Here is a 19,237-nt window from a genome sequence, read left to right as displayed (position 1 = left end):
AAATATAAGTGGCCAACAATTAGGGAAATGCAAATCAAACTACACCAAGATTTCATCTGGCACCAGTCATAGTAGCAGTCATCAAGAATGCAAATAATAATAAATGGTGGAGAGGATGTAGAGAAAAAAAAGAACAATTTTTTACACTGTTGGGATTATAAATTAGTACAACCACTTAAAGAAAATCAGGGTGGAGTTTCCTTTAAAAACTAGGCATAGAAAGACCATATAACCACTATACCACTCATTGGTATTTATTGAATTAAAGTCATCATACTGCAATGATAAATGCACACCTATGTTTATAGCAGCAGAACTCCGCAGTCTGGCTGCAGCAAACTAACCGGGGGGATGACGAGGAACTTGTGAAGGTTGATACAGTAGGAGTGGGAACCATTTATTGTAGGACAGTAGGGGTATATATACATAACTAATTACACACAGCTTATCTTAATTAACATAAACTAGATACAGCAGTCAACCAATAAGGAATCATCATCTTAATGATTACACACAGCTTAACTCAATTAACATAAACCAGATACAGCAGTCAACCAATAAGGAATCCTCATCATAATGATTACACACAGCTTAACTTAATTGACATAATCTAAACACAGCAGTTAGTCATTAAGGAATCTATCATCTTAATGGCTGGTGTTACTTCAGAAACCATTGCCTCTGGCAAAGTGCTAGGTTCCATCTTGACTTGTTTAGGGACCCTAACAGCAGAATCCACAATAACCAAACTATGGAACCAGTCTAGGTTCCATCCATGGATAAATGGATAAAGAAAATGTGGTATAAATGCACAATGGACTTTTATTCAGCCATAAAGAAAAAAGAAATTATGTCATTTGCAGGACAAAGAATGGGACTAGAGACCATTATGTTAAGTGAAATAAGCCAAACTCAAAAAAGATCAAGGGTCATATGTTTTCTCTCATATGTGGAAGCTAAAAGAGGGAGGAAAAGGAAAAAAAAAGGTGGGGGCAGAGATCTCATGAAAATCAAAGGGAGATCATTAAAGGAAAAGGACCAGGAACAGGGATAAAAAGTGGGGAGGGGAGGAGGAAGTGCTAGGAAGTGATATTGGCCAAATTGTATATTGTGTGCATGTATGAATATGCAACAAATCCCATCACTATGTACAACTACAATACATCAATTTAAAAATGTGGAAAGAGGGGAAAAAAACAAATGACTTTGCTAGAATCATTTATCATGAAAAAGCTTTTTAGATATAGTCTTTCCCTATTAAATTTCCTACTTGAACTATTTATTTGTTTCTTATCATTGGAATAGAATTCATGTGCAACCTTTTGTTACCTGAAGAAGTCCTGAAGCTCCATGTTGAATGCAGAGAGATTCCACTGATGCCTCCCCACCTAAATTTACTATCAACTGACTGAAACCAATTCTTTCTGACCTATTTTTGGGTCAAAAACAGGCCTCATTCTTCCAACTCTTGATCTGATGAGAACTACTAGAAGGCATAAAATCCTGGGCTAATTTACCGAGGCACTGTAAAAAATGAAGGCAGCACAAGTTACTTGAGGGTAAGAAATTTTAATTTTGTTTACAAATTTCTTATCATCTGCAAAGTTTAATATATTTAACTCACATAAAAGATTTTGAGTGGCTACCTATAAAAATCAATAATGTGGTTAATTAAAATCAATAAAGTGGTCAATTTGAGGACAATAGTACCCACCATATGATACATATGACTCTTATTTCCCATGACCCTGAACCCATTATAGCATTTGTACAAAGAGTCAGTGAAACATAATCCCACGAGAAAAATAAATAGATCTAGAAAACCTGTAACATAGGTATTTGACAGCTCCATTAATTTATTCTAGATAATATTGTAAAAGAGTAAAAGAATCTTCTCTGATCTTAATATAGGTAAGTAGTTCAAAGATTTAAGATACATTTGGTTTATTACTAAGACACACCCAAAGTGTACATACGTTAACATTTACACATCTGCTAGGTTTAGTCTTCATAGACTGTGGTGAGTAGCAAACAATAAAAAGTTGACTTTGTCCTAAGGTGGTTTCACTTCCTTTTCTGTCCACCAACAGAGACTGGCGTATATGGTACACCCATATATGGAATACCATGCAGCTTTAAAGAACGAGGCAGATTTCTAATGGATTGACATGACACAAATGCGTGAAAAAGTGTAAAAAAGATAAAATATTTAATTATAAAAAAAGAAAATACAGTGTATCTCACACACATTATCCAGCAATCTCTGCCACATAACTAGTATTCATCAATTAGACCATATAAACCTTATCTATCCAAGTAGCTATCCATTAATTCTTCCCCACATCCTCTTTTTATATTTGCAGTTCTAACTTAACTTCTGATTGAAATAAGTATAATTCCATATTCCAAAAGTTATAAGTAACTGCAATAGCTCTAAGTAAAACCAATAAGAATGCAAGAATCCTAAATTAAGTAGAAACAGAAACCAAAAATACCTGTCATTATTTCAAATGAATAATGAAATTATACTGAAGAGGGAAAAAGAATTAACCAAAATATCCTAAAACAACATTTTTACTATATGCTCTAAAACTAGAAACAAAAACCACTTATACAAACACTGAACTTTAGTTAGTAGGTGTATTTTTCAAAAGTATGTATTAGAAATTCTGAAACTATTATGTATTCTAGGATTGAAAAATAAATATCTTGAAGATAATGGAAACTAGATTCATAACCATTATGAGTAAAGGGAAGGTTAGAAAACTCTGTAGTGCTGAATCATAAATTGTAGGTATCAATCAATATGTAACTCATTGTTATACAGAGATATAGATAGGCGTGTGTGTATACACACATGCATATATTCCCTAACTATTTGCTGAAAGGTCTAGAAGCAAGGATAATACAGTAGCAATATGACCACCTAGTGTCTAGATTCTGGTTTCTAAATACCATTCTGGAGGGAAAAAAAGAAAGAAAGGAACAAGAAATCCTTGAAGAAATGTATGATTCAGGGTTGAAGCACCAAAAATACAAAATAAACCTTCAAAACTTGCTATGCTAAAAAGTTCAGAGACTAATGGGGCGGGAGGGGGGGGTATACTAAGCATCAAAATAATAATAATAATGAATTCTAACCCATACAATAAAATAATCCATTAGCATTATTTTATTATACTGGGGCTGGTAGGGAGCTCTTCAGAGTAGAAAAACAATGAATAAATGCACAAGGAATATTGAGATATTAGGAAATGATGGCATATTAGGAATTCTTTTTATGGAGGGAGGGGTTACTGGGGATTGAACTCATGGGCACTCAACCATTGAGCCACATCCCCAGCCCTATTTGGTCTTTTATTTAGAGACAGGTCTCACTGAGTTGCTTAACACCTTGCATTTGCTGAGGCTGGCCTTGAACACGCAATCCTGCCTCAGCCTCCTAAACCGCTGGGATTACAGGCATGCACCACCATAACTGGCATCAGGAATTCATTTGACAGTATCAATGGACAATAAGACTAATGGATAAAAGCATAATGATAAAGAGAATATTTAGCTAGTCTCAAACTATCTCACCATAAGATACTTGTTAATTACAACAAGTAAATTGGTAACGTCAGAGAAACCCAACAGATAACTACCTTAATCAAGAAATCAAAGTTAAATCAATAGAAACAGGACTAATAGATGCCATGTACATCATAATATGTTGCACTGAGAAGGACGCATCTTTCTGTGATATTCCTAACCCCCGCCAAAAAAAAAAAAAACCCTAAATGTAATCTTAAGAGGCAGTCAACAAATTAATTTGAAAGATATTATACAAAATAAATGGCCCATGCCATTTAACAGTGTTAAGGACACATGAAAAAGAAAGAAGGAACTGTGTGAGATTAATGGAAGCTAGATATATGACAACTAAATGCAGAGTGGGATCCTGGAGTGGACTGCAATTCAGGAAAAATTATCTTACTAGAAAGGACATTAGCAGGGCAACTGACAGAATTTATCTAAAGTCTGCAAACTACATAATGGTATTGTATCAGTATTGATGTCTCAAATTTGATAATTATAAGCAAATGACCTTATTCTAAAAGTATGTTTTATCGTTATGTGTCATGTGCTATAGACCAGATATTTGTTTATGTATCCCCTGCCCCCATATTTATATATTGATGCCCTAATCCCCAAATTTAGAGGTGGGGGCCTTAGGTTTAGATGAAGTCTCCAAGATGGGATTAGTGTCTTCTAAGAAGAGGAAGCTGTAGGTAAATCAGGAAAAGGGCCTTCACAGAAGCCTGAACTGCCTGCACCTTACACTTAGACCGCTCCCTCTCCCTCTCCCCAAGCCTCTGAATCATGGGAAATAAATGTTTACTGTTTAAGCTACCCAGTCTATGGTATTTGTTATAGCAATCTGAGAACATATGGTAAAAATGTTAACATTTGTAAATAACAATCTGAATTAAGACACAGGATAAACTGTTAATATTTGGAAATAAAGTTAAAATTTAAAAAAATAAATTATTGGAAACTACTTAAATGTCTAACACTTTCAAATGCTTTTCTTTGTCCTAACTAACCAACAGACTTTTCAATTATTTCATTGTTCTGAAAAATTCATAATTTGAAAATTAGAGATCAGACATCTTGTCTTCTACTCCTGTCACTGCCAGTTACTTTCTAGGCACTTTTGGCAAATTAAAACTTTTCCCTTAGCCTAAGATTTCTAATAAGAGCAATTAATAGCAACAGCTGACATGGACAATCAGGAATGAAATGAAAATCAGCTGTATTTACCTGCATGTTTCCTTCATCTTTCTCTAAGGGAGGACATGAAACATTGTTTCCTTAACCCAGTCTCAAATGCAATGATTCTGAATGTCTGAAGGCAATAAATTTAGTTGCTACAGTCTTAAAAAAAAAGATGTTTGGCACTTCTCATAACTGTTTGATGGTGATTAACAGCAGTATCCTACAATGTGTAGTTACTTGCTTTCTAAAGAAATGAAATCATGAGGTTAAATGCATTTTTCACAGTAGTCATTTTTCTAGAGCAATTTTAGCTTATAGCAATAAAATATTTTAAGTGGCTCCTCATATTTATCACAATTTTCTTAGCATTCACATCAAAGTACGCACCTCTGCCTTTTGTTCTTTTCCCATGGCCTGAGAAAATGTGATTTGACTTTTTCCCTAAAGAAATAAAAATAAAATGCATAGTCTCTATTGCCCCAATATATATCAGTCACTGTTCATTAAAACCAATTTCTTTCTTACATGAAGTTAAATATCCCCAAAGTTTCAAGTGAATTGCATTCATAATTTTTAGTTTACTCTCTTTTAAATATTATGAATGTGTAGGGCAAAGAAGAGATGTAGGATCAGAATTAAGCTATTATCTTCCAGCATTTCATCGGGCCAGCTATACTTTTCAGCCTACAAAGGTTTTGCCTACTAATTTGAATGTTAGGACACCCATGCCTTAGGGATTACAACCCTTCTACATCTGCCTTAATGAAAAGATAAAGGGAAGAAAAAGAATCAAGGAGAATTAGTGTCTCAGCCATCTGACCTAGATTGCCATCATAGGTTCTGTCTAAATAGTATTTCCTAATTATAGAAACCCTCTTCCACCTCAGATTCTGACAGATTGACCTTTCATTTAAAACATGGACACTATAGTTGATTGTCCCCCAGATACCCTGTGTTAAAAGCCTGATCTCCAGCTTGGTGTTATTGGTGGTAGAATCTTAAAAGATGTGTGGCCTGGTGGGAAGCCCTTAAATCATTGAGGGCATGCCTTTGAAGGGGACAATGGGACTCCAGCCCTTCATTGCTCTCTATCGCTTCCTGGCCATGAGGTGAGTAGCTTTATTCCACCGTGTATTCCTGCTAGGATTTGCTGCCTTATTACAGAAGCAAAAGCAAAGGGCCAACCTATCATGGACTGCAAAGTAAATATGAACCAGACTAAACCTTTCTTTTTATAAGTTGATTATCTCAGGTATTTTGTTATAGTGACAGAAAGTTAAGAAACACTGGCTCTGGAACCTAAATAATTTGGGCAGGTCAATTTGCTAGAGATTATATTATCCCTTTTCAGGCTCAAAGTTCTCACTCTTCAGATCTCTAAAGGTTCACCAGGAATTATCACTGAAGCTTCAACTACCTATGCTTAAATTATTGGCACCCAAAGAGTCTAATCTATTCTCTTTGATTGACCTTATATTTACCCTAGTATGCTCAAATTACTTCTTCACAAAGTTCTAAAGCACTAACCTCAGATCAGACTTACTCTCCAGATTATTCTTAATGAAACTAACTTCCACTTGTTGAAATAGACTGCATCTGTGTTGTTTTTTTTTTTTTTAGAGAGAGAGAGAGAATTTTTTAATATTTATTTTTAGTTTTCTGTGGACACAACATCTTTATTTTATTTTTATGTGGTGCTGAGGATCAAACCCAGCACCCTGCACATGCCAGGCAAGCGCGTTACCACTTGAACCACATCCCCAGCCCATGATGTATTTTTTATATTTCTTCTGGGGTTTCTAGCTATCCTGTCCAGAAAAGAGAATGCTTTAACGTGTATGAAGTCAAATGACATAAGTATGAAAACTTTTTACAAAACCACTCTTTTTAACAATCTATTTTAATCCTATGTTATTAAATACTTTTTATGTGATAAGGACTCTCAGATTTATTTATTCAATCCAGACCTGTCTTCTGAGTTCCAGACCCATTAAATCAAACTGCCTGTTCTCCATGCCCACTTAGATGTCCAATGTCCTTAAAAACTTTATATTATATCTACTCAAAATTAAATTGTTAGTATTTTCTTTTCCCCAAATCTGTTTTTCTTCCTGTCTCAGAAAAAAAGCAACTAACCAGGTATAATAGTAGGAAATATGGATATGATTTTGGATACTTCCCTTTCTCTTACCTTATAGTCGATCCTCCTTATTCATAGACTGTGTATGTGTGAATTCTCCTACTCTCTAAAATTTATTTGCAACCCCCTAATCAATAATTGCAGTGCTCTTTCAGAGGTGCCAAAAAATCACATCACCCAACATGCACATTATTGCCACATTTTTCATAATTTTAATGCTTTCTGTTAGTCATTTTGCTGTTTAAAATGGCCCCCAAGCACAGGGCTAAAGTGCTACTTAGTGTTCTAAGTGTAAGAAGGCTACAATATGGCATTATGGGAAAAATATATAATGGATAAGCTTCTTCAGACATGAATGATAGTGCTTTTGGCCATGAGTTTAATGATTATTAATCAACAATGTGTATTAAATGTGTTAGATTTCTGTTACTATATAGCAAAATACCTGAGCTAATCATAGAGAGGGTTTATTATGGCTCATATTTATGGAGGTTTCAGTCTATGATTGGTTTGCTCCATTGCTTTTAGCTAGGTCAGCATATCATGGTTAGAGTGCATGGCAGAGCAAAACCACCCATCTAATGGTCAGGAAAAAAAGAGAAAAAGAGGAAACCAGCATCCCATAGTCCCCTTCAAGGTCATGTCCTCGGGCTGGGGATGTGGCTTAAGCAGTAGCACGCTCGCCTGGCATGCACGCGGCCCGGGTTCGATTCTCAGCACCACATACAAACAAAAATGTTGTGTCTGCCAAATACTAAAAAATAAATATTATAATTCTCTCTCTCTCTCTCTCTCTCTCTCATTCTCTCTTTAAAAAAAAAAAAAAGATTAAAAAAAAAAAAAAAGGTCATGTCCTCAGTGTCCTAAAGACTTCTCTTAAAGAGTTCCTCTGTCTCCCAAGAGTGCCAGGCTGAGGACCAAGTCTTTAACGCATGGGCCTTTAGGAGATAGTTAAGATCCAAATTAGAGTGCTAAAGTGTCTTTAATGAAACACACATAAAGCAAGGTTATATATAGATCAGTTGACAAAAAACGTGACCAAAGGCTCATAGGAACCAAAACCTGTATTTCCCCTAGTAGCAACAGTTTCACACTCACTAATTCAATGCTGATGATGACTTCATAAAATATAACTCCTATAGATAATGAGAACTGACTACACAAACCTAACTCTAGGTCCTATAGATTATATGTCCAGAGCAGAACTCAAATCCATTAACTTCTCTTCAATACTGTGCTGTCATCATAGGCCATTATAATAAGTTTCCCTCCTTCCCACTCAGACATTTCACTGCGCTTCCAAACTGTCCAATCCATACCTTTAAAAGGGTCAATATGACTCTCAAAGCAAAATGGGCTACCATGTTAGTCCCCAATTTAAACTGCTCAATGATTATGCTGAAGATCAAACCCCTAAATCTTTTAACAGGTCCACAAGATTACCATTTTATACCCTGATGAATTTTTCTGCCTTAAGAATCTCTGTTCTCTTTGCACCCTCTCTACTTAATTTGTAATTCAATCTTCAGGTCTACCGCTAATTGTAACTTCCTCAAAGAGGAAACCCCCCAATCCAATAAAGTCCCTCTGTTATACTTGTTTACAGTACTTTCTACTTTTCCTTCATAATACCACCAACTTTTTTCTTATTATTATATTTGGTCTCCAATACACCATAAATTCTATGAGGGCAGAACTATGCCTTTTTAGTTTGCAACTTTATTTCTTGCATCTAGAACAGTGTTAAGCTTATAATTTTGGCTTGATAAATATCTGCTAAATAAATGAATGAACCTAACTACCCCATTACCTTTTTTTTTTCCCCCAGTCCTAAAAATTGAACTCAGAGCCTCACACATACTAGGCAAGCACTTCACCACTGAGCTACATTCCCAACCCTTATTTTTATTGTGAGATGGCCTCACTAAGTTGCTCAGCCTGCCCTCAAACAGGATTCTCCTTCCACATCCTCCCAAGTAGCTGAGATTTCAGACATACACCAATGCACAGGATCCACTACATTTTATTAACAATATCTTGAAACAATCTTAGCATGATTATATGTTTAAAATGTTTGGAGGAATAAAGCACTGATTATTTGGATGTGGCAGTGATATTTCTCTGTACGTGAAATTTAATTATAAAATGCTAAGAATTGCTGGTGCCACTTCAATGAGTCTCTGTCCTCCAACCCTGTCTAAAATTATATATAATATAAAATGATACAGATTTTAATAATTAACCAAGACTAAACATATTATTAAGTAAAAAAGCATTACTTAAAGACCATGCTAAATAAACAGCCAAGCTGAAGGATTCTATGAGATTAAACTTTGCATAGTTCAGATAAAATTGAAGTTCTAGGATAATAGTTGTGTCAATGCCACAAAATTGTTGTAGTTCATAATAGGGTAAGAGCAAAAAGCTTTTACTTCGTTTAAAAGTTTTTTCCACTTAAATAGTAACCCAAGACCTTTAGTTATTTCTAATGTAATCCTTCTACATTCTCCCATAATATCTCAACACTGTCATCCTTACCATCAAATCATAACAGTATTACTTCCACTTTAAATACAAAGAAAAAACTAATTTCACCATTTAGCTCTAGAAAATTATTTTAGCATTATATAAGAAACAGTTTTCAAATATAACAATTTTTATTACTTGTATATAACAGATCATCTCATAAATTTTTCAAGTAACAAATATTTTCTATGATAGAAGTCTCACCATCACAGCAAAGTACTGACATCCAAACTGTGTTTTTTAACAAACTATTTAACACCTTGTCTGCCTTTGAACTACTTATTTTTTTAAATGACCTGCTTTTACATGTACACAAAGAAATGTTGGTGTTGAAGTGTCTGTTTTGACTTTCTTGCACACTTCAAACCACTAAACCTAGAAGTTTTCCATTTGTAGCAACTCTTAACTGTCCAATACATTCTTAGTGGCCCAAAGAGTCTTATTATTTTATTCATCTTTCTCATAATCTAAATACTTCAGGTGAATTATTACAAGCTAGTTGTCCTTTCAAATACACAACCAATTTTCAGCATTTTTACTATGTATCTTTCCCAAACTGATAGTTGTACTTTAGTTTCATTATCCATTCTTATCATATATTGCTGAAGAAGCAATCACAATGTTCTATAACATTTCATTTTGCAGCCACAAATCTGTGACCTCATAATTTGAAATAATTCTTTATCTTTCACTCTTTTACCATTTCTGTAAGTTAATATTTTCAGATATCCTCATAAAAGTAAACCCAAAAATGTTCCCCCAAAAAACATTTTTTCTTGTATGAATATTTGGTATTCAGTTTTTACCAATGTATTTTGAATAAATAGTATTTTTTCAGTAAATTTCTCCAAGAAAATTAATAGTCAGCCTAAAATTCACTAGTTTCAAATGCATTTCACTTCTTTCACACTTTCTAAGTTTTTTTTTAATGTATGTGCTTGCTTTTCTAATAAATTCCTTGTGTTTTAAATTATTCTTCTCCATGACCAAATTCTTGATAGTTACATAAAATCAAATGTCAAAACCAAAACTCTATCTCATAATTCTTTACTTTTTTACTGACTGTGCCTGGTCTTTGTGTACAAGTTGCTGGCAACAGACACTGCAACTATTGATTGATAATGATGATGAATTATAGTATTTGGTTTTTCCACACCGTTGTTATTTCAGCACCATCATTTGACTAGCCTGATCAATTTTAAGAAATTTTTGTGATTTTGTTTTGACATAATTACCAAAAAAATTTTCCACAAAACAACTTAACCATACTCATAATGCTGATAACTAATCAAAACTAAGAAATACTAAACACCAAGCGATGCAAACCTGGAAAAGAATCAAAATAAAACAGAAAATCAATGTAGGTAGATTGGCAGAAAACTAGCACAACTGTTGTTGGAGTTGTGGCTCAGTGGTACAGTGCTTGCCTAGCATGTGTGAGGCACTGGGTTCAATTCTCAGTACCACATATAAATAAATGAATAAAATAAAGGTCCATCAACATCTTAAAAAATTTTTTTAAAAAAGAGCTAAGCCTTAAGATTCTATTAATTTATGAATTCAAAGGTTGTTAAATGGAACTTGTTCTGGAATTTTAAACATGGAGATATTTGCATGTGAAACGCTGCCTTTTAAAGGTATGATTAGACCTCTCATTTAAAATCTTCATGTGAAAGAATTTTACATAACGCAGGATTTTACTGTACTTGCAAACCTAATAAATTAGGCTTCCTCAGTATCTCTGCCTACTAGATAAGTTTTACACTCAAATACATTAAAGTCTTCTATCATCCAACTTTAAGTAATTTTTTTCTTTTTTCCCTCCCCAAATCATTCTTTTTCACGTGATCATTTGAAACCATGTGTTTACTTTTTTTGTCTCTTCCACTAAAACTATATTCCAGGAAGGGAGAGACCTTATCTAGCTCATTTATAGCTATATACCAGCATTCAATATAAAAACTATCACATAGAAACTACTCAATAAAAATTTAAGAATCTAGAAATGAATCTGGAACTATTTAAATGTAACTTGTCTATTTCTTTAAAGCCTACATACATGCTATTCCTTACCACTTCCCCACTCTCACCAATACACATTTTGAGCCTGTATGAACTATGACCTGTTCTAATGATTCAAAGAGGTCCCCATCAGCTGGGCACAGTGGCACATGTCTGTAATCCCAGCGCTTGGGAGGCTGAGGCAAGAGTATTGCAAGTTCAAAGCCAGCCTCAGCATCTTGGCGAGGCCCTAAGCAACTCAGCAAGAGCCTATCTCTAAACAACATATTAAAAGGGGCTGAGGATATGGCTCAGTGGTTAAGTGCTCCTGGGTTCAATCTCAAATACAAAAAAGATGTCATGAAAATCAATTAGCACAGTGCCTAGCACTTCATACAGGAAACACTTAAGAAATGTTTATTAGTATCCTTATATCCTCTATAACAGAGGTCAGCAATGTTTTCTGTAAGGGTCAAACAGTAAATATTTTAGGCTATCTGAGACATACAGTCTCTATTGCAACAAAAATAGGAAGCAAGCTGCATTTGGCCCATGGACCAGAGTTTGCCAACCCCTGGTGTAGAGCAGGGTTCTTCGACCTCAGCATTACTGATATTTGGGGCTGGATAACTATTTACTGTAGAGAGCTGCTGTGGATTATAGGATATTTAGCAGCATTCTTGCAGACTTCATAAGATGCCAACAGCATCCCCCAATCTATCCTGGAGGACAAAATCACCCCTATTTGAGAAACACTGCTCTAAAACAATCAAACATGAAATGATGTAGCTTGAATTTTCAAATAAAGATAATACCTTAACTAAGAAAATAATAATTTATCACACTGAAAGTGTTTATACTTACTTAGCTAGAAGTCCCACACTTAGCAATAACTTTATAACTTCTGTAATACACACAGCTGTGGTTGAAAAGTAGAGTTCTTTTTCTGTTGTCCTCGTGTATCTTAAAGCTATAGTATAAGCTGCAGCCACCAAGGTCATCACTGTCAAACAGTATAACTTGAATAGTAAACTGACATTTTCTGGAAAATATGTGAAACAAAAATATTATTTAGCAGACAATATTATGTATATAAAAGCTAATCAATTAGTTATAGCCCAAAATGCTTTCCAATTTCTGGCACAAAATACATTTTAAACATATACATACATACATATATATTTAATTCCAGATACTGTCCCAATGTCAGTAAACATTTCATTTCTTGTACCAGGCCCAGGCAGACCTACATATAATTTAAATGAGTACAATACATGTAGTATGTGAAACACTTCAAATGTCAAAAAACACTAACTTATCTCTGGCATACCATACTTTTTAAGGCAGAAGTACTTTGTATAATCATTATTACAGAGTATTTGCCAGTTAATCTTTTTTTTTTTCAGTTGTAAATGGACACAATACCTTTATTTTATTTACTTATTATTTTTTTAAAGTAGTGCTGAGGAATGAACCCAGTGCCTTACACATGCCAAGCAAGTACTCTACCTCTGAACCACAATCCCAGCCCGCCAGTTAACTTTCGTTAACCAGAAACACACATTACGTTCCATAGGTATTCCAGTTAAATGAGGTTTTTATCTAAAAGGACATGGTACCAAAGTTGGAAAATTTCCCTTTTTTTCAGCAATTTTGAGACATCAGCCACCAACACACCTCACTACCTTCTTGAAAATATAACATGAAATATTACTTTTGACAAAAAAAATATATGTCCTAATTATTTAGGGAAAATTATTAAGTTGTCAAAAATCCTATTTTGAAATAATACCTTCCATTAACTGAACATGAAACACAGATGAATTTACATATTAATACCACTTAGGTATAGATTTTGTTCAGTGTTCCAATCGATTGCAAGGTTCTGTGGCATACTAACTAGTTTATTATAAATTATAATTGTAATTATCTTTATGATTACAAACTTTGAAAGCAAAGCATGAAAGCAACTGCAATATATATTTCAAATTTAAATATAGCAGAAAATAAAAAGGGATAATTGAATGACAAAATAGAACTTTTTCAAAATCAAAAAATTATATCTAGCCTCTCATTTCACTGTATTAAACAAAAAATAATTCATAACAAAAAAGAGGATTAAGAACAAAGCTCTACAAAACTTGAAATGCAGGAAATACACAACTTATAGACATTCAATTTAAAAACTGCCTGCAAGAAAACTGGAAATCCATATGCAACAAAATGAAACTGAATCCCTTTCTCTCGCCATGCACAAAAGTTAACTCAAAATGGATCAAGGAGCTTGATATCAAATCAGAGACTCTGCATCTGACAGAAGAAAAAGTTGGCTCCGATCTACATATTGTGGGGTCGGGCTCCAAATTCCTTAATAGGACACCCATAGCACAAGAGTTAATAAGAATCAACAAATGGGACTTACTCAAACTAAAAAGTTTTTTCTCAGCAAGAGAAACAATAAGAGAGGTAAATAGGGAGCCTACATCCTGGGAACAAATTTTTACTCCTCACACTTCAGATAGAGCCCTAATATCCAGAGTATACAAAGAACTCAAAAAATTAGACAATAAGATAACAAATAACCCAATCAACAAATGGGCCAAGGACCTGAACAGACACTTCTCAGAGGAGGATATACAATCAATCAACAAGTACATGAAAAAATGCTCACCATCTCTAGCAGTCAAGGAAATGCAAATCAAAACCACCCTAAGATACCACCTCACCCCAGTAAGATTGGCAGCCATTATGAAGTCAAACAACAATGAGTGCTGGCGAGGATGTGGGGAAAAGGGTACTCTTGTACACTGCTGGTGGGACTGCAAACGGGTGCGGCCAATTTGGAAAGCAGTATGGAGATTCCTGGGAAAGCTGGGAATGGAACCACCATTTGACCCAGCTATTGCCCTTCTCGGACTATTTCCTGAAGACCTTAAAAGAGCACACTACAGGGATACTGCCACATCGATGTTCATAGCAGCACAATTCACAATTGCTAGACTGTGGAATGAACCCAGATGCCCTTCAATAGATGAATGGATAAAAAAAATGTGGCATTTATACACCATGGAGTATTACGCAGCTAAAAAATGACAAAATCACGGAATTTGCAGGGAAATAAATGGCACTAGAGTAGATTATGCTTAGTGAAGCTAGCCAATCCCTAAAAAACAAATACCAAATGTCTTCTTTGATATAATGAGAGCAACTAAGAAGAGAACAGTGAGGAAGAGCAGGAAGAAAAGATTAACATTAAACAGAGACATGAGGTGGGAGGGAAAGGGAGAAAAAAAGGGAAATCACATGGAAATGGAGGGAGACCCTCATTGTTATACAAAATTACATATAAGAGGTTGTGAGGGGAATGGGATAACAAACATGGAGGGAAATGAATTACAGTAGATGGGGTAGAGAGAGAAGATGGGAGGGGAGGGGAGGGGAGGGGGGATAGTAGAGGATAGGAAAGGTAGCAGAATACAACAGTCACTAATATGGCAGTATGTAAAAATGTGATGAGTAACCGATGTGATTCTGCAATCTGTATTTGGGGTAAAAATGGGAGTTCATAACCCACTTGATTCTAATGTATGAAATATGATATGTCAAGACCTTTGTAATGTTGTGAACAACCAATAAAAAAAAAAAAACTGCCTGCAAGTATATCTTAGCAGCTGCTATTATTCAAGCACCGCAGTCAATTCTACCATTTTAATAAAATCACAAGCTGGGTACCAGGTTTTTCTCATACTTCCTACTCTCACACTGCCAACACCCAAGGCTCAAATTATTTCTTTCAAGAAAAAATTTGGGATTTCATGTAATATAAATTATAATTTAGTATAGTGTGATCCAGTCATGAGAATGGAATTATTTGGGAGAGGTTCTATTTTGTTTACTTAGTGTTCAAACTCGAGTATTCTGTCATGAGATCAACTGCAAAAATAAACAGGAGGCTGATTTGGCCAGTGGGTCAATGCTTTGCCAACTCTAGGTTAAGAATCAGAGAGACATGGATAGGGTGACTCCAGGCTGTTTTTGTAACTAACCTTTGTGCTAAATGTGCTGTTGTTCACTGCTTTGGAAGCCTAACCACAATTCAGAAATGACTTTTGTTGGAAAATAAAATAGGTATTTCAAAGAGATTACCTTTAAATATGTTAACATAGAATAACCTACCAAGGAAACAGTTTCTTTGATTTACATATTTTCCCGAGAGTAAATTAAAAATTTGTAAGTAGCAGGCAAATTTTTAAAATTACAGGTCTTAACTAAAAAGTATTATGGTAGAACAGAAGAAATGGATCTTATAACTGTTTAAGCTTTCTTTCCAAAAGATCTAAGAAGCCAAAAAGCAATATGTAAAAGGAAGTAAAGGAGACTACTACAATACTTGCTTTGTTCTAAAACTTTCCAACAGCAGGGAAAAATGTATTACTTCAAAAACAAACAGCAACAGGGCTGGAGGTATAGCTCAGTGGCGAGCACTTGCCTAGCATAGGTGAGGGCCAGTTTCAATCCCGAAGACCTCAAAAAAAAAATTAATCAAAAACAAAATGTTGAATTAATCAATACAGGAGAAAGCACTTCTCTAGATTGGGGAGAGCAAACAACACTGTTGCTCATTTTTATTTGCCCTGTGAGCTCAGAATAGTTTTACATTCTTAAAAAATAGTTAAAAAAAATTTTTAGGGCTGGGGATGTGGCTCAAGCGGTAGCGCGCTCGCCTGGCATGCGTGAGGCCCGGGTTGGATCCTCAGCATCACATACCAACAAAGATGTTGTGTCCGCCGAGAACTAAAAAAATAAATAAATAAAAAATAAAATAATAAATAAATAAATATTAAAAATTCTCTCTCTGGCTGGGGATGTGGCTCAAGCTGTAGCGCGCTCGCCTGGCATGCGTGCGGCCCGGGTTCGATTCTCAGCACACATGCCAACAAAGATGTTGTGTCTGACGATAACTAAAAAATAAATGTTAAAATTCTCTCTCTCTCTCTCCCTCTCTCTCTCTCTTTAAAAAAAAAAATTCTCTCTCTCCTCTCTCTCTCTCCTCTCTCACTCTCTCTTTAAAAAAAAAAGAAAAAAATTTTTAAAACATTTTATAACATAAAAATTATATGACTCAAATTTCAGCATCCATTCATGAAGTTTTATTGGAACACAGCCACACTTACTCCTTACAATTAGTTTTCGCTACATTTTGTCCTACAATTTCAGGGTTGAGTAGTTAGACAAAGATCATCAGCCCTTTACAGAAAGTTTGCCTACCTGTGTCCTAGATTATCAATACTTTCACAAAGAGAGGTTAGAACTGCCAAATTCAAATCTACTTTATTTTAGCTTTTATATATATAGTGTCCTGATTCTGAAAATAAGAGTGAATGTTTAAATACTAAACCTAATATCTGTAGCCTAGAAACATATTCTGACCTAGAACATTATTTTGTCATCAACTTAAAAAAAAAAAATAACTATTTGCATAGTGGTTATATAAGTAGGAAAGTAATAGTAAGTTTAGATACTTGTAAAACATGTAGAATTTGGGTATGTAGTGCCATTTTAGAAACATTTCAACTTTTTAAAACTAAGATTTTAAGTATGATTGCCTCTGACATTCCATTCACAAATTGTCCGGAATGAAATTTCAGTTATAAGGAATGTTAACCTTTTTGGGATTCACTTTAAACTTTCCTATGAATTCAATCATGCCCAAGGCCAGTAACTACAAACCACATCCACAACTCAACTGGCAGCCACATTTTAATCCTACTTTGTGCCCTGATTCTCACAAAGCTCCCATTAGCTCCTACACAAAATTTTTTTCTGTGTTAGAAATGTCCCAGAAAGAAACTTACACTCTGGAATTAGATGGTTTTTTCCCATCATGTTTTAGGGGTGACATTATTTGTAATACCTGATCTCAGATAAGTCCTTTGTGAATATCAGGAAGCTATGAAAACTAATTTTTGTTAGGATTATACATTTCCACAGGTATATCAGACTCAGGCACATGTACAGGCAATAAGCCTGAATCTGTCAATTGTTATTATTTCAGGTAATGATTTGACTTCTGTAATTTTTAAGTGTTAATCTATCATTAATCTTGCTATCCCCATTCCATGCTTGTTATCAAAACAGTTCTTTTTTCCTTTATGTCCTGTATTGCTACACAAAAGACTCAAGGGGGAGGGGGGAAAAACACTCAAGATTTATTTGAAATGGAATAATACATAAGAGAAGAATATGCAACTACAGACAACACCCCTGGGCAGGGCCTGATGATAAATGTAGACTTCCCAACAAGGTAAATAACTTGGCACTCTTGCAAAAAGGTATTCTTTAAATATTTGCTCGTTTATTTTGTGGTGAAGCTCAATGCTCCATGAAGAAAGGGTGGAGAAGGTATAAGGGTGGAGAAGGTACAAGGGTGTCATTTAGCCTCTCCTAGCTACTAATCTATAGTACAAAAATTCAGCTCTGGTCCCAACTTATATAAACCTCTAGCAAAACCCAAGTGCTGCGAGTTAATTAGACTCACCTTCTTTAAATGGCAATTAGTGACCAAATATTATTGCTCTAATGTGCCATCCCTTGGGGGAGGGAGGTGGACCTCATTTTTCACCCAAAATACCAGTGTTCCTTCTAACTACGTACAACATTTTCCTTGGGAAGAACTCCTAATGACAGCTTTTTCCATTTCAATATGGATAAAGTGCTGTTTTAATGTCTCCATAATGTTTAGGTCTCTGAACGTCCGTCCGTCCGTAGGGCAGAAGGCACAGACGAGACCTCGGCGCCCGCCGACCAGGACAGGGAACTGTCCAGTCTCATGATGGGTGATGCAGATCCAGCCCGGGGCCGTCGCCTCGGCCCTTCTCCGGGTCTTCTGCAGCCCTGGCCAGACAGAATCCTATTCCCACCCACTACCAGCTCCTGGAGATTGGCGCAGTCTAGCCCGCAGAGCCCGTCGCACAGAAGGTAGCCACAGCGGGAATCTGGCAGTACTGACCGCCAGCGAGCGAGTCAACACCAACTCCTGACACCGACGCCTACGCCGTGCAAGGGCCCACCGACGCGGAGGGTACCGCCGCCCGACAGGTGCGGAGCAGCCCTGGCAGTATCCTGCCGCCCAATGTTGCCCGCACTACCACACCACCACCACTCCCCGCAGCCCGGCCTCACCTCTGGGAGCAGCCATGGCGCTCCGACAGCCCGGCGCGGAACTGACGCGCGCTCCCTCCGCGCACCCAGCGCAAGACGCGAGGGACCGCCCCCACGACCATAGAGACGGCACCGCTCGGCCTAGAGCGCCCCGCCGCCGCCAGCCAGCCGGCTTCCCTCCCTGCAGAGCACCGAGATCAGGCTCAAGGATCCGCGCTGCTCCTGAAAAAGATGGAGGCTTCTACGGTTGAGTACTTCGTGACAAGTGTTGAAACTCTGTCCAACGTGCAGTTCTCTAAACCTCAACTCCCAGTGGGCTAAGGAAGCGAAGTCAAGGGAACTGAGCATTGCCTTCTGGGAATTGGAGTCCTCACATAGATGGCAAATAAAAATTTGGAGTTGCCTTGGTGATTCTTTTCTGTCAGAGCTATTAGAGAAGCTACCAGACTTCCTAAAGCACAGAAGCTACTTTCAACAACTTTTATAAATTCGACTTCTCTCGTTGCTTTCCATTGTTACCTCCTGCGTAAATCTAGTACAATTGGTATTACATATACCTCAAAAGTCTTGAGTTTGAGTCCTTATCGTCAACATTTGCCACTGATTGTACCTAACCAGACATTCTCTCTGATCCTGGGAAAACAGACCTCA

The 19,237-nt window shown here is 36.1% G+C and overlaps 2 protein-coding genes across 3 annotated transcripts in view; one reads left to right on the top strand and one right to left on the bottom strand.

The window, feature by feature from the left end:
* The window catches only part of RARS2 (arginyl-tRNA synthetase 2, mitochondrial), an 82,409-nt gene extending 81,035 nt beyond the window's left edge, over positions 1-1,374 (top strand). The window contains exon 21 of the mRNA XM_081296571.1: positions 1,306-1,374. Coding sequence (XP_081152697.1) covers positions 1,306-1,344 — 39 coding nt within the window. The 3' untranslated portion in view covers positions 1,345-1,374. The remainder of the gene's footprint in view (positions 1-1,305) is intronic.
* The window catches only part of SLC35A1 (solute carrier family 35 member A1), a 32,774-nt gene extending 13,891 nt beyond the window's left edge, over positions 1-18,883 (bottom strand). The window contains exons 1-2 of one of the 2 annotated variants that reach the window (XM_081296573.1): positions 18,608-18,883; positions 12,290-12,467 (exon numbers count right to left, since the gene is read on the bottom strand). In XM_081296573.1, coding sequence (XP_081152699.1) covers positions 12,290-12,467; positions 18,608-18,623 — 194 coding nt within the window. In that variant the 5' untranslated portion in view covers positions 18,624-18,883. Of the gene's footprint in view, positions 1-1,329; positions 1,464-12,289; positions 12,468-18,607 lie in introns of those variants that run through there. The other variant, XM_081296574.1, reaches the window with a different exon arrangement.
* Positions 18,884-19,237: the final 354 nt, after the last annotated feature.

The sequence above is a fragment of the Spermophilus citellus genome (genome assembly GCF_964194105.1).
Source record: "Spermophilus citellus genome assembly, chromosome: 5".
NCBI classification, from domain to species: domain Eukaryota; kingdom Metazoa; phylum Chordata; class Mammalia; order Rodentia; family Sciuridae; genus Spermophilus; species Spermophilus citellus.
The sequence above is the reverse complement of the archived record's forward strand: the minus strand, read 5'-3'. Positions and strand labels throughout refer to the sequence as shown.